Source organism: Xenopus laevis, chromosome 2L, assembly GCF_017654675.1.
Source record: "Xenopus laevis strain J_2021 chromosome 2L, Xenopus_laevis_v10.1, whole genome shotgun sequence".
Classification (NCBI taxonomy): Eukaryota; Metazoa; Chordata; class Amphibia; order Anura; family Pipidae; genus Xenopus; species Xenopus laevis.
The window spans coordinates 2,517,271-2,533,270 of NC_054373.1; the positions used below are offsets into that span (position 1 = coordinate 2,517,271).

Consider the following 16,000-nt stretch of genomic DNA (forward strand, 5'->3'; position numbering starts at 1 on the left):
TGGAATTAATTGGGCTGATAGTTTTGTCTCATCTGCAAACACTGATACATTACTTACAATCCCCTCCCCTAAGTCATTAATGAACAAGTTAAATAAAAGTGGCCCCAATACTGAGCCCTGAGGGACCCCACTAAGAACCTTACTCCAAGTAGAGAATGTCCCATTAACAACCACCCTCTGTACCCGATCCTGTAGCCAGTTTCCTATCCATGTGCAAACGACTTCATTAAGCCCAACAGACCTTAGTTTAGAAAGCAGTCGTTTGTGGGGCACAGTATCAAACGCTTTGGCTAAATCCAAATAGATCTACTGCCCCCCACTATCCAGCATCTTACTTACCTCATCATAAAATGCAATCAAATTAGTCTGACATGACCTATCCTTCATAAAGCCATGCTGATTGCTGCTCATAATGACATTCACTAGGACAACATTTTGAATGTGATCCCTTAACAAGCCTTCAAATAATTTGCCCACCACAGATGTCAGACTTACTGGCCTATAATTGCCAGGCTGAGATTGTAATCTCTTTTTAAATATTGGAATAACATCAGCTTTTCTCCAATCCATAGGCACCATACCAGATGACAGTGAATCTGAGAAAATCAGAAATAGGGGCTGGTCTAAAACTGAACTAAGCTCTCTTAGAATTGTAGACAAAAAGGAACACCAAGAGCCCCAATAGTGTAATATGTTTTAACAAGGAGTAATGGTAGAGTAAACAAGTTAATACTCACAAACCAGGGTTACCGCTAGGCAACCACTGTATAGGCAGGTGGGGAAATTATCCTGACCCCACTCAGGAATAAGAAGTCGCTCTCTGTAAAAGAAGAAAGTGGGGATGATACCCCTCCACTCGGGGTGGACTCGATATGGTAGTAAAACAAAACAGAGGCGCCAAAAGGATAAAAATAGCTAAAAGCACTTAAAAACCCAATGGGTAATTCAGAGGAGGTAGTAATAAACTTACCTCCTCCAAGCAGACACCAACAAAAGTGGTAATTTTCAATAGTAGTTTATTCACAAAACTGTATTGCAACGCGTTTCGCAGGCATTTCCTGCTTCATCAGGCAATATGGAGCGGGAGCAAAAACCAACAGTGTCTTTATATAAACACGCCAGGCGCCTCTGTGACAGAGGCTTTTGCTCCCGCTCCATATTGCCTGATGAAGCAGGAAATGCCTGCGAAACGCGTTGCAATACAGTTTTGTGAATAAACTACTATTGAAAATTACCACTTTTGTTGGTGTCTGCTTGGAGGAGGTAAGTTTATTACTACCTCCTCTGAATTACCCATTGGGTTTTTAAGTGCTTTTAGCTATTTTTATCCTTTTGGCGCCTCTCTCTTAGAATTGTGTGTGTATGTTACTGTATTACTGGGTATATATATATATTACACAAAAGCCATGAATATCTTGTAAATTATATCCTTATAAACGGTGAGTTCTGATGTCATTTCTGTCACATGACTCGCTGAAACTTGTGTATTATAATAAATAAAGTGCCCCCAGTTGTAAAATATGAGGATATGAGAAGTTACCTCGGAGTTCCATGACCTGTATAAAAACACTCGGCCTTCGGCCTCGTACTTTTATATGGTCATGAAACTCCTCTGTGACTTATAATATCCTTATATTTTACTAGAGGGGGTACTTTATTCACTATATATTTGTTAGTATATATATATATATATGTTACTGTATATATATAAACTGTGCAGCCAATGCAACATGAGATTTGTTACTTTTGGTTCCCAGCAAATCATACAGCAAATCCCCATGTGCCTTCCCTGTGCTGCAGTCCCATGAGAAGCAGAAGAGACTGAGGTGCTTTCTTATTAACTGACACTAGATGGCGCAAAAAGCAGCCTGGCGCTGGTTCTGCACTTGCCGCCTTTGTATGAGTGAGCTGTTTACTGATTGGTCGCACTTCCTGCTTCTCAGCGCTCCCTGTGTTGCAAGCGTCCAATCAGCGGCGAGTGGGGGAGGGATGAGGAGTGGCGAGGTCTGTGCGATGTAGTCGGGGGATGAGAAGCAGCAGAATGACAGGCCGGGGGGAGGCTGCAGTGAGTTTGAGGAGGAGGAGGAGGAGGGGGTAACTCAGAGCTCGTGTCTTACAGGTAAATCCCAACTGCACTGATTTCAGCCACTGACACTTGTTGCTGGGAGGGGGGGGTGTTACACAGTTGGGGTTCAGGAGCCCCAGTATTTGCCTCTGGATCTGACATTTCTGCTGCTGTCACTGATTGTGCTGATGTTACACCCCGGCAGCTTGTGGGGGTCACACCTTTGTGTTCTTATTTATCCTGAGAATTTGTTGCTTTTTATCTGGCGACTCTGTGACTATTCTGTGGTTATTCTGTGACTATTCTGTGGTTATTCTGTGACTATTCTGTGGTTATTCTGTGACTATTCTGTGGTTATTCTGTGACTATTCTGTGGTTATTCTGTGACTATTCTGTGACTATTCTGTGGTTATTCTGTGGTTATTCTGTGACTATTCTGTGGTTATTCTGTGACTATTCTGTGGTTATTTAGTGACTATTCTGTGACTATTCTGTGGTTATTCTGTGACTATTCTGTGGTTATTCTGTGACTATTCTGTGGTTATTCTGTGACTATTCTGTGACTATTCTGTGGCTATTCTGTGGCTATTCTGTGGCTATTCTGTGACTATTCTGTGGTTATTCTGTGGCTATTCTGTGGTTATTCTGTGGCTATTCTGTGACCATTCTGTGACTATTCTGTGGCTGTTCTGTGGTTACTCTGTGGTTGTTCTGTGGTTTTTCTGTGATTCCTCTGTGGTTATTCTGCGACTATTCTGTGGTTATTCTGTGGTTGTTCTGTGGCTATTCTGTGATTCCTCTGTGGTTGTTCTGTGGTTGTTCTGTGGTTATTCTGTGGCTATTCTGTGGTTGTTCTGTGGTTATTTTGTGGCTATTCTGTGGTTGTTCTGTGGTTATTCTGTGACTATTCTGTGGTACTGCTGTGGTTACTCTGTGGCTATTGTGTGGTTATTTTGTGGCTATTCTGTGGTTATTCTGTGGCTATTCTGTGGTTACTATGTGGTTACTCTGTGGTTATTCTGTGACTATTCTGTGGTTGTTCTGTGGTTATTCTGTGGCTATTCGGTGGTTGTTCTGTGGTTATTCTGTGACTATTCTGTGGTTCTGCTGTGGTTACTCTGTGGCTATTGTGTGGTTATTCTGTGATTATTCTGTGGCTATTCTGTGGTTGTTCTGTGGTTTCTCTGTGGTTATTCTGTGGTTACTCTGTGGTTATTCTGTGGCTACTCTGTGGCTATGCTGTGGTTGTTCTGTGGCTATTGTGTGGTTATTCTGTGGCTATTCTGTGGTTCTGCTGTGGTTACTCTGTGGCTATTGCGTGGTCATTCTGTGGCTATTCTGTGGTTATTCTGTGGCTATTCTGTGGGCTGTTCTCATTTCTCCAGTAACATTCCTTGTGGATCAATGGGATTTTACTGATGGAGATGTCATGGCTGCAATTACAAACTAGGGATCACACTGAAAGGGTACAGAATGTAGAGGAACTCCCTGCTTCTGTTGGACTACAACTCCCAGAATCCCCAGATAGCCTGGGCTGTAGGGCAGACGCTGATTGACTTTTGTTCTAATAATGAACCAAATGGATAATGTGGGGCCCTTTCAAAATCAGCCTGTGCAGGGCCCCATTCATTATATACAGCCAGGCGGAACCTGAATTGTTTGTGTTTCCAGCATCTGAGGGGTTCAGGATATGGGAGTTGTAGTTCAACAGGTTTGTGGGCCCCTCTTTGTATAAAGGAAGGGACCCCTCTTAGGCCTTGCACTTTCCCTTATATACTGCTGCCCTACAGTCCCAGTCCCTTCTCCCCACTGACGCACAGAGAATGGGGAGACGTCTGGCACTGTGGAGCCCCAAATGGACAGGGGCCCTGGGCCCTCTCTCCTCTCCCTAAACTCTAATCTGAGCCATTCTGTCACTTGTATTTTACTCCGTTTTCAGATGTGTTCACACATATAAAGTTACATATTCGAGAGAGAAGTTGCATAACTAACTACTGTATAAAAATAGCCCTTGCTCACAGAGCTTGCAATCTATTATTCTTACATGCAACATTCATCCACAGGTGACGTCCTCTCGGAGATACCTTGAGTACTTTGGAGAATAGGAATTGCCGCATATTTCGTTGCACATCTCAGCCGCCAATGAAGAGGAAACGGATTAGCGCCGAAAATACCGTTGCTGCTTTGGGATTGGCCGGCCAGTGAGCATAAGATGATGTTGGCAGGAAAGGGGCCCATTTGGGTCCATTGGGTTCTGATTTTGTGCCTTGGAACTTGTGCCGAGGCCCTGACCAGAGCTACGGGGAGCAAACCTGCAGAATTCGGCAAACGCTACACGGGGATTGTGGATAAAAACACGGAGGAGCTTTACTCGTTCAGTTACACCAGCAAAAATGGCACGGTAAGTGCTACCTCTTTGTACCAGAATGACCACACCCACTTTGCCAAACTATTACCAGGCAGGATTGTCACCTCACCCCATTAAAACTTTGCACACATCCATGTGTTACATCACCAACGACTAATTGAGCCGCTTGCTTGGCGGCATAGAAATCGGCACAGGCTGCAGCGTGCAGCGACTCCAGTTCCTAGTACAGGGGCCTATTTACTAAAGCGAGGCCCAGTTTTGCAGTAAAAGTGGCGGTAAACTGCTGTAAAATACTTTCTCCATATTCACAAACAGAAATTTGCCCAAATTCCCACTCAACCACAACTTTTAATTTTTTAGTGAAAGAAATACAGTTTAGGGCAGAGACGCACATGGAGATTTGGGGAGATTAGTCGGCTGGCGACAAATCGTCTCTTCTTCGGGCGACTAATCTCCCCGAACTGCTTCCCCGCCAGCTACAATCTAAATTGCCGGCGGGATGGCACCTGGAGCGCTTCGTTTTCCGAAGTCGCCCAAAGTCGGGTGAAGCGCTCTGAGTGTCATCCCGCCGGCAATTTAGATTGTAGCCGACGGGGAGGCAGTTCGGGGAGATTAGTCGCCCGAAGAAGAGGAGATTTGTCGCCAGGCAACTAATCTCCCGAATCTTCTCGTCTGTCTCTGCCCTCACTGACACTTTTATGAATTGGTCTTTCAAACAACATAAAAATGGAGCAAAAACGACATTTGAAACAAGATTTAAAGCTCAGTGTAACCCTTCCCTGTGTGTCACATCAATTCTGAGATCATTTGCTTTGGTTCAGCCAATCTTTATTTCTCTTGTAGGTGCCCCATTGGGGAATTATTAGCATATTAATAGGGATCAGCATTTGATAGTCAGGGAACAGGTTTGTGTCTAACCCTATAGGCGTAAAAGTCTCATTAACAAAACAAGTTAAACACTGAAACGTCTTCTATAATTACAAGTCCAGTTGTTGTTTTTTTGAATTATTTATATTAGATGTATTATGATCTGGATGAATGAAAATCTTCAAAGTCTGATTTAAACAATAAAGTGTGTTTTATACAATTTGATATGTAAAAGCTTTTAAACTCACACTTGTGTTATTTTATTAGTTTTAGCTTAATTAAGGCAATTTTAGCAACGTGAGTGAATATAATATCTAAAGGAAAAGTAAAGCCTCCAAAGCCCTTTATTTTAGTTTTAGCAGCAATGAGACGCCTGACTTTATATAATAAAACATATTTCCTATATTATGCAGAATAGCTTGTTTTTGTATTTAGACCCCTATATCTTGTTACACAAGTGAAATTACACAAACATGTCGGCAGATTTAGAAAGACCAGGTTATCCTGAAAAACATGATGTATAATTTTCCCAGGTAAAATAAACCCCCTCCTCCGGGAATTCCAATTGGATGTCTGACTGACAGGTTTAGTAAGTAAGGGGGCTATTTATTAAATTCCGAAAGGGAAAAATCAAAACATTTGAGTTTTTTTCACTAAAAAGCACACAAAAACGTGAATTTTTTCGTGATTTATTATACCCTGAGGCTGCTAAAAGTCTGAATATGAAAATGAAAATACGCCATCTGAAAGCTGTCGGGGTCCTGTAGAAGTCAATTGCAAAGGTCCAACTTCAAATTTGAAATATCTTCATCTGCGCTGAGCTTCAGCCAAATATCCTAAAAAATTCGGGGGTTCTGAGCGATTTCACAAAAAATTGTGCATATCGGGCATAAAACCCGAAAAATTTCCAAACTGATCTTATCAAGTTTTCTCAATGATAAATAAGGTCAAATTACTTAAGATATATATAAAAAAAAAAAATCTAATTTTGATACATAACCCCCTAAATGTTGTTAAAATGTCGTGCGAAAGACAAAATCTGAAAAGTGTGATTTTAAAAGGCAAATTCACAAAAGTGGAGATAGAGGTTTGTGAATTTGGTGGGAAATCCGTCATTTTTATCTCCACTTTTATTATGTCCCAATATGATCCAGTTTGATACTTCCCCTATGAGTGGGATAAATAGGAGGCACATGGGCCGGTATCACATGAATGGGCTGCTGTGTCTGGGGGACAGTGGCTAATGGGAGTCACAGGACAGCCCAGCTGCCATATTGATTCCGTGTCACAAGTGGTGAGTTTTCCCGGCAGATATTTGTGCAGAACACGGGGCAAACACGCGGGTGCAGCGTAAGAGCGACGTGGGCTATTTAATGACTGTTGAAAAGTCTCCACTAAGAAATCTGGAAAGTCTGGACCTTTACGACCTTTACATTTGTTCTCTGTGAGCTCTTCTGCGAATGTTCCTGATTTCTGGCATATTTACTAAAAGGGGGCGTCTGTCTGTTTATATTCATGCACTGCTGCTTCTGACTCATGAAACAATGTAACAGAAGTCAGCTGATGAAGAGACGTGTGAGGGTGAAGCTGCGTGCAAGGCGCTGTGCAAAGTGGAGTCTCGGCTGGAGCAGAGCTGGATGCTGCTACATTGTTTCAAGAGTCAGAACTAGTAGCTCAGCAAGGGTCAGACAACTATACACTATACACTAGATGATTGGATATCAGTAGTAGCCCATAGCAATCAACAGGCAGTATTTTCCAGTCACATGAAACGTCTGATTGGTTGCTATGGGTTACAAGACATGGTGCAAACCTTATTTGCATACAGTTTGATGCAGAATATCCATAGGAAACTGTCCATTGGCTCATTATTGGGCCTTTGTGTGATGCAATGGGGGCAGATATTTGCTGCTAGTCATGTGACTGTTTCTACTTCCCCAGGCAAATAACAGCAGCGCCATCTTGCTTTATGGCAGGCTGCTTCTAGCTATACACTCAGCATCAGAGCAATGTGTCCCCTAAATAAATGAAGAATCAGTTCCCAGGGGTGTAACTACAGAGGAAGCAGACCCTGCGGTTGCAGGGGGTACCAGGAAAAAGTCCTAACCAATGAGTAATTTCAAAATATCTTGGTAGAATAAGTCAATTTCCAATGCTTTGGGGCCCTAAATGGAATCTGCTTTGGGGCCCAGTAACATCTAGTTACACCGCTGTCAGCTCCCCTTTATCTCAGCGATGACTGAGCAGTATATTCTGATGTACAGGGGGGGGGGAGCAGGTACCGAATCATAACGGAATGTTAAAGGGGCACTATCCCCTCCTTGTGCAAAGAACGCTGCTTGCACTTCTCTTTTGCAGCTTCCTGGTTCTTCACAGCAGTTGTAGGAGGAGGTTGAGAAGGCAGTTATTGAGATTTCCAGTTCACTGCTCAACAAGGAACTCCTCCTTATCTGTACATCTGGGACAGGGCTAGAGCTCAGGGAAGGGAGGCTTTGTTTAGAGCTCGTCTTGTTTGTCTAAAAATGTCACCTGATTACTGGTGGAAAGAACAGGCAGAATATATTTCCAACACAAGTCTGTGTAAAGAGGTGTAAATGGAGAATATAATGAAATTCATTTCTAATTACTGACACCTCAGATCATTTCTCCCCGGCAGTTAAAGGAAAGCCCAGGGGCCCCGTGCCAGTGTCATTAGGAATCATTTACATGAAGCCGTATTGACTTTAGGGGAGGAGAAGAGCTGTCACTTTGTCGCTCGTTTAAACACATTTGTTTCCAAAGAACGGACAAATTACTGTGACGCGCAGAATGTGAGCTGCAGAGACATTGGCATTACTGCACTGCTGGGCATTACATGGGCACGGCTCTACACAGGAGACAGCTGCAACTATACCGATTCACTATTTACTATCATTATATAGTTCTACATTAGCCTTACATTAGAACTCCATATGCTTCTATTGTTATTTTCCATATGGCAATATATTTACATACTCCATGTTCATTGCTGTGTCGTCAGTCATTGGGTATTACAGTCAATTTTGATTAATTGGTGCTTTACTCTTGTTAAAATCATTGATCACCATCAAAGGCAAATGTGAAGGCAGATGGTAAATAGTAATGAAACTGTCCTTTGACTAATGGTCGTCCACCCTAATTCCATACGTAAGGGAATGACAAGGTCCATGTTTGAAATTCAGCCTCTGTTATAAACTGTCAAAACTCCCCCCTGTGTTTATCAGGAAATGCTCTGCTGGGACAGAATGTTCTGTTATACAGATAGCTAGAATCTCAGCTGCCATAAAGCAGGACAGGACTGCTGCTTACAATGGGGATCAGATAGGATCTGTGCAGCCACTGGGACAGAATGTTCTGTTATACAGATAGCTAGAATCTCAGCTGCCATAAAGCAGGGCAGGACTGCTGCTTACAATGGGGATCAGATAGGATCTGTGCAGCCACTGGGACAGAATGTTCTGTTATACAGATAGCTAGAATCTCAGCTGCCATAAAGCAGGACAGGACTGTTGCTTACAATGGGGATCAGATAGGATCTGTGCAGCCACTGGGACAGAATGCTCTGTTATACAGATAGCTAGAATCTCAGCTGCCATAAAGCAGGACAGGACTGCTGCTTACAATGGGGATCAGATAGGATCTGTGCAGCCACTGGGACAGAATGTTCTGTTATACAGATAGTTAGAATCTCAGCTGCCATAAAGCAGGACAGGACTGCTGCTTACAATGGGGATCAGATAGGATCTGTGCAGCCACTGGGACAGAATGTTCTGTTATACAGATAGTTAGAATCTCAGCTGCCATAAAGCAGGACAGGACTGCTGCTTACAATGGGGATCAGATAGGATCTGTGCAGCCACTGGGACAGAATGTTCTGTTATACAGATAGCTAGAATCTCAGCTGCCATAAAGCAGGACAGGACTGCTGCTTACAATGGGGATCAGATAGGATCTGTGCAGCCACTGGGACAGAATGTTCTGTTATACAGATAGAATCTCAGCTGCCATAAAGCAGGACAGGACTGCTGCTTACAATGGGGATCAGATAGGATCTGTGCAGCCACTGGGACAGAATGTTCTGTTATACAGATAGCTAGAATCTCAGCTGCCATAAAGCAGGACATTACTGCTGCTTACAATGGGGATCAGATAGGATCTGTGCAGCCACTGGGACAGAATGTTCTGTTATACAGATAGCTAGAATCTCAGCTGCCATAAAGCAGGACAGGACTGCTGCTTACAATGGGGATCAAATAGGATCTGTGCAGCCACTGGGACAGAATGTTCTGTTATACAGATAGCTAGAATCTCAGCTGCCATAAAGCAGGACAGGACTGTTGCTTACAATGGGGATCAGATAGGATCTGTGCAGCCACTGGGACAGAATGTTCTGTTATACAGATAGCTAGAATCTCAGCTGCCATAAAGCAGGACAGGACTGTTGCTTACAATGGGGATCAGATAGGATCTGTGCAGCCACTGGGACAGAATGTTCTGTTATACAGATAGCTAGACTCTCAGCTGCCATAAAGCAGGACAGGACTGCTGCTTACAATGGGGATCAGATAGGATCTGTGCAGCCACTGGGACAGAATGTTCTGTTATACAGATAGCTAGAATCTCAGCTGCCATAAAGCAGGACAGGGCTGCTGCTTACAATGGGGATCAGATAGGATTTTTTTTATATAGTAAAAACTTATCAATTTACAATAATAATCATCAGCTCAAACCAAAATCAAACTGCTTGAGACGATTCATCACCATGAGGCAAATAAAAAGTCCATTAATCTTTGGCTTTGCTCAGAAATTCCTCCCACCACTATACACCAAACTGTCAGATAGTCCTTCCGCTGTCCATAATTCCCTCCCAATAAACCCAACCCTGGCAAAGTCTTTCCTTTATCCAACGACCCCCACTCCCTATTAGAAACTTGTTCCCAACGAGCAGGTAAACTCAAGGGGTCGCTTTCGCTACTATCTCAAAATTCTGATACCCCCCTAAAATATATGACGGATTGGGGAAGAGATCTGGGACAAGAGATCTCACAAAATACATGGAATTCAATATGGACCTCCATTTCTAAGGTCTTCCCCAAAACAATAAAAGATTCGGCCTACAAAGTACAGACACGGTGATACATCAGCACAAAAGAAATCCAACGAGCTTTTGAGGATGTGGTGAAACAATGTTATACTTGGTGGACATGGCAGTCGCATACTGGGATGATAATTTCAAACGAATACAAACAGTATTCCAGAAGCCAATACAGAAAGATATTCACTCAGCTTTGCTGACACTCCCTGCCGAAGGGATAAATAAATTGCACAATAAACTTCTGTCTCAGATTTTAGCAGCAGCAACAAGGATTAATCTAGCAAAACCGGGGTTACAAAACGTTATTACGATTTACGAGATAGAAGGAAGAATAAACAGACCAAATAGATAAACATATAGAAATATGGTCCCCATGGCTGAATTATTACAGTAAATGGCAAATTAGCATAATAGAAATGTACCGGCCGTTTATTTGGTTATTTCTTTTATTTCTCTTAGTTTTATTTTAGTTTTTCTTTCTTATTCTGTTTTTATGTACTAATATTCCCCCTTTCCCTAACTACAATGTTAATGTTGTAACTTTTAAACTCACGCGCTACTACATTAAGATTGTGCAAGTGATGAGTGTCCCTATTTCATAACTTCTTGGAAAAATAAAATATATTCAAAAAAACAAAAATGGTGGTTCCTCCCTCTCCTTCCACCACCTTCATCTCCACAAACCTGTTCACAAAGTCTGTCATCAGTGGGCCATTACACCTCCCCCTCCCTTGCCCCATGCACATAACTTCCCACTCCCTGAGCCAAAGAGCTTGCAGAACTTGTCCGCTGGTGGAATTTCTTTGTCTCTTTCTCCCTCTGGGCACTTTTGCCAGGACACATCTTACATTGCCTTGGACAAAAAGTCTTCCCTGAAGCGCAGGCCAGATGAAAATACTTTGGGGGCAGCCACCGGAGGTTCTGAGAAAGGACATCCCCCACACAGTCCTTCAAGACCAAGGGGACAACAAAGTAGCTCAATAGGATCCTCTGATAAATTTGTTTCCTTGTAACAGAACTCAGTTCCCCAATTCCCCACTTTCTCAAAAGTTTTAGCCTGAGCCAAATATGCAGCGGAGACAATTCCCGCGCACTCGGACCTGCGTCACACTATCGCCAAGCAGACAATCTCCTACCAGAGGCAATGCCCAATTCCTGATGCAACATTCCCATAGGGAATCAGTTCTTTGTTCCAGGCTCCCAAAGTTGAAGTTCAAGAAAATGGATCCAAAGAAATCAACTGGACTCAACATGGCCCTGGATCTACCTGTTCCCCCAGATGAACTGGAAGACCAGACTGAACATAGAGAGCTTCAGGCACTGGATACACAAGCAGGTAAAGCTGGACATAGATGTGCAGATTATTGCCTAAAGTCGGAGGAACGTGTCCGTGCCGATCTTCCAACCTGCAACTAACCATCGAGATCAATATAGAGTCGTAATGAGAACAAATCACAAGATGCTCAGGCCACAGTAGTGATAATCTCCCATTGATATCGTCAGACAGGCAATACACACAGAGATCTCATCAGGAGACAATAGAAATCTTTTAACCTGTTCCATCGACTGAACGACCGATCGTCGTAGTACGAAAAATGACAGGACACTCCACACACGGTCTGAAAATCGTATAAACCTTCATTTCATTTCATTGTGTCTATGGGCAGCTTAAAGCCGGCCATAGATGTTGAGATTTTTAAAAGATCCGATCCTCATCGTGAGACCACGATCTTCTCAGAACGATCGTACGAATTGACCATCAACTAAAAAGACCAATCATAAGATGTTTGATCGTTCGAATCCCACTAACCGCACGATAGTTGCGAAGGATTGATCGGACTTCGCTAAAATCGGTCGTTCGGCAAGAAGAACCGTCGCGTCTATGGGGAGCTTAAGTCTTCACCAGCTTCACCCTTTCTCTGTGGGACAGATTCCACCGCTTCCAACAATGTACTTTAACATTTCCAGCATCCAACTTGTCTTCCAGTTTTGCCTACCATCATCTCCCTTCCCAAATCGAATCTCAGCCATAAAGCAGGACAGGACTGCTGCACATTATTCAGGCCTGAGAGTTAGTAGAAAGGTGGGGGTAACTCCTATGTGCTGCCCCCTGCCTTCCCCTCTGTAACAGGCATATATTGGCCAAAATGGCTGATTGTGGCCTTTTTTTGGCCTTTTTAAACATAAATAACCCTATGATCTTTACATGACAACTTACCTTAAATTCCTTTCATGCTACTCATGCTGCTTTCGAAATGTCTCCTCTCTTCATTCCTAAACAAAAATGCAGCAATTTCCTTCTAACCCATCTGCTCTATCACTAAAACAAATATTGAATTGGCCACAGCACTGACCCCCAGGGCACCCACATCTTACCTGTTTTTTATTGATCTCCATATATTAGTCCAGTCTGTCCCCTCCCTTTCTGTGAATCCGCAGAATGTCCCCCAAGCAACAGTTACAGGTTTATTTGTATAACAAGGTTACAGATATATAGAAACATTGGGGTAACAGTCACCCTGCTATAGTTCCAGGGGTACCCAGGGTACAAATAAACACTCACCCCAAATCTCCCCCTAACTGACCTTCAGACTGGGCCCCCTTAGCTCATAACAAGGTTACAGATATATAGAAACATTGGGGTGTCACCCTGCTATAGTTCCAGGGGTACCCAGGGTACAAATAAACACTCACCCCAAATCTCCCCCTAACTGACCTTCAGACTGGGCCCCCTTAGCTCATAACAAGGTTACAGATATATAGAAACATTGGGGTGTCACCCTGCTATAGTTCCAGGGGTACCCAGGGTACAAATAAACACTCACCCCAAATCTCCCCCTAACTGACCTTCAGACTGGGCCCCCTTAGCTCATAACAAGGTTACAGATATATAGAAACATTGGGGTGTCACCCTGCTATAGTTCCAGGGGTACCCAGGGTACAAATAAGCACTCACCCCAAATCTCCCCCTAACTGACCTTCAGACTGGGCCCCCTTAGCTCATAACAAGGTTACAGATATATAGAAACATTGGGGTGTCACCCTGCTATAGTTCCAGGGGTACCCAGGGTACAAATCAGCACTCACCCCAAATCTCCCCCTAACTGACCTTCAGACTGGGCCCCCTTAGCTCATAACAAGGTTACAGATATATAGAAACATTGGGGTGTCACCCTGCTATAGTTCCAGGGGTACCCAGGGTACAAATAAGCACTCACCCCAAATCTCCCCCTAACTGACCTTCAGACTGGGCCCCCTTAGCTCATAACAAGGTTACAGATATATAGAAACATTGGGGTAACAGTCACCCTGCTATAGTTCCAGGGGTACCCAGGGTACAAATAAGCACTCACCCCAAATGTCCCCCTAACTGACCTTTAGACTGGGTGATATATATGAGTGGTTATTGTAGTACAAATATTACACATTGTTAAGGGCCACACCCGGGGGCCACACCTGCAGACAAGAGGTGCTTTGCATTCCTATGGGCCCCAGTCTACCAGGCAGCAATAACATTCACCTTCATGTGACATTTATTTGATCACCTTTATCCTCTTAAAATTCTCTGTTCTGCAGGTTCCAGACAAGTAAAGGGAAAGTGCACCCTGCATGTTATTATGCATCAGAAACTGCTTCCAGGGCAGTGAGTATTCAGATCCTGGGAGAGATTCCCAACACGCTGCATTGACTAATTAGATTGTGAGCTCAGTGGTACAGGCTCCTCCTTTCTCCTGTGTCTCTCAGCACATGGAACGAGTATTTGGAAATGTATTTACCTGATAGAATTAATTCTAATTTGTTTAAAGATAAAAACTGTTCAGCAGTACATATATACAGTATATACAATATATCGATTTACATACAGAGCCCTAATAGTAACATTTCATTATTCCACGTATTCTTCACCATTTAATCAATAAAAATGTATTTAATCAGTAAATGTGTTATAAGGGATAATGGACCCCCTACTGTAAATGATAAGGATATTAGAAGTCACTGAGGGGTTGTTCTGTGACCATATAAAGACACAAGGCTGCAGGCTGAGTTATACAGGGAACTCTGAGTATCACTCATGTATTATAAGGTATAATGTACCCCCTACTGTAAATGATAAGGATATTAGAAGTCACTGAGGGGTTGTTCTGTGACCATATAAAGGCACAAGGCTGCAGGCTGAGTTATACAGGGAACTCTGAGTATCACTCATGTATTATAAGGGATAATGTACCCCCTACTGTAAATGATAAGGATATTAGAAGTCACTGAGGGGTTGTTCTGTGACCATATAAAGGCACAAGGCTGCAGGCTGAGTTATACAGGGAACTCTGAGTATCACTCATGTATTATAAGGATAATGTACCCCCTACTGTAAATGATAAGGATATTAGAAGTCACTGAGGGGTTGTTCTGTGACCATATAAAGACACAAGGCTGCAGGCTGAGTTATACAGGGAACTCTGAGTATCACTCATGTATTATAAGGATAATGTACCCCCTACTGTAAATGATAAGGATATTAGAAGTCAATGAGGGGTTGTTCTGTGACCATATAAAGGCACAAGGCTGCAGGCTGAGTTATACAGGGAACTCTGAGTATCACTCATGTATTATAAGGGATAATGTACCCCTACTGTAAATGATAAGGATATTAGAAGTCACTGAGGGGTTGTTCTGTGACCATATAAAGACACAAGGCTGCAGGCTGAGTTATACAGGGAACTCTGAGTATCACTCATGTATTATAAGGGATAATGTACCCCCTACTGTAAATGATAAGGATATAAGAAGTCACTGAGGGGTTGTTCTGTGACCATATAAAGGCACAAGACTGCAGGCTGAGTTATACAGGGAACTCTGAGTATCACTCATGTATTATAAGGGATAATGTACCCCCTACTGTAAATGATAAGGATATTAGAAGTCACTGAGGGGTTGTTCTGTGACCATATAAAGACACAAGGCTGCAGGCTGAGTTATACAGGGAACTCTGAGTATCACTCATGTATTATAAGGGATAATGTACCCCCTACTGTAAATGATAAGGATATTAGAAGTCACTGAGGGGTTGTTCTGTGACCATATAAAGGCACAAGGCTGCAGACTGAGTTATACAGGGAACTCTGAGTATCACTCATGTATTATAAGGGATAATGTACCCCCTACTGTAAATGATAAGGATATTAGAAGTCACTGAGGGGTTGTTCTGTGACCATATAAAGGCACAAGGCTGCAGGCTGAGTTATACAGGGAACTCTGAGTATCACTCATGTATTATAAGGGATAATGTACCCCCTACTGTAAATGATAAGGATATTAGAAGTCACTGAGGGTTGTTCTGTGACCATATAAAGGCACAAGGCTGCAGGCTGAGTTATACAGGGAACTCTGAGTATCACTCATGTATTATAAGGGATAATGTACCCCCTACTGTAAATGATAAGGATATTAGAAGTCACTGAGGGGTTGTTCTGTGACCATATAAAGGCACAAGGCTGCAGGCTGAGTTATACAGGGAACTCTGAGTATCACTCATGTATTATAAGGGATAATGTACCCCCTACTGTAAATGATAAGGATATTAGAAGTC

At 42.9% G+C, this 16,000-nt stretch overlaps 1 protein-coding gene across 3 annotated transcripts in view; it reads left to right on the forward strand.

Moving 5' to 3' along the window:
• The first annotated feature begins 2,014 nt into the window (after positions 1 to 2,014).
• The window catches only part of sidt1.L (SID1 transmembrane family member 1 L homeolog), a 45,566-nt gene continuing 31,580 nt past the window's right edge, over positions 2,015 to 16,000 (forward strand). For 2 of the 3 annotated variants that reach the window (XM_041581410.1, XM_041581412.1), the window contains exons 1-2: positions 2,015 to 2,119; positions 4,129 to 4,466. In XM_041581410.1, coding sequence (XP_041437344.1) covers positions 4,278 to 4,466 — 189 coding nt within the window. In that variant the 5' untranslated portion in view covers positions 2,015 to 2,119; positions 4,129 to 4,277. Of the gene's footprint in view, positions 2,120 to 2,174; positions 4,467 to 16,000 lie in introns of those variants that run through there. The other variant, XM_041581411.1, reaches the window with a different exon arrangement.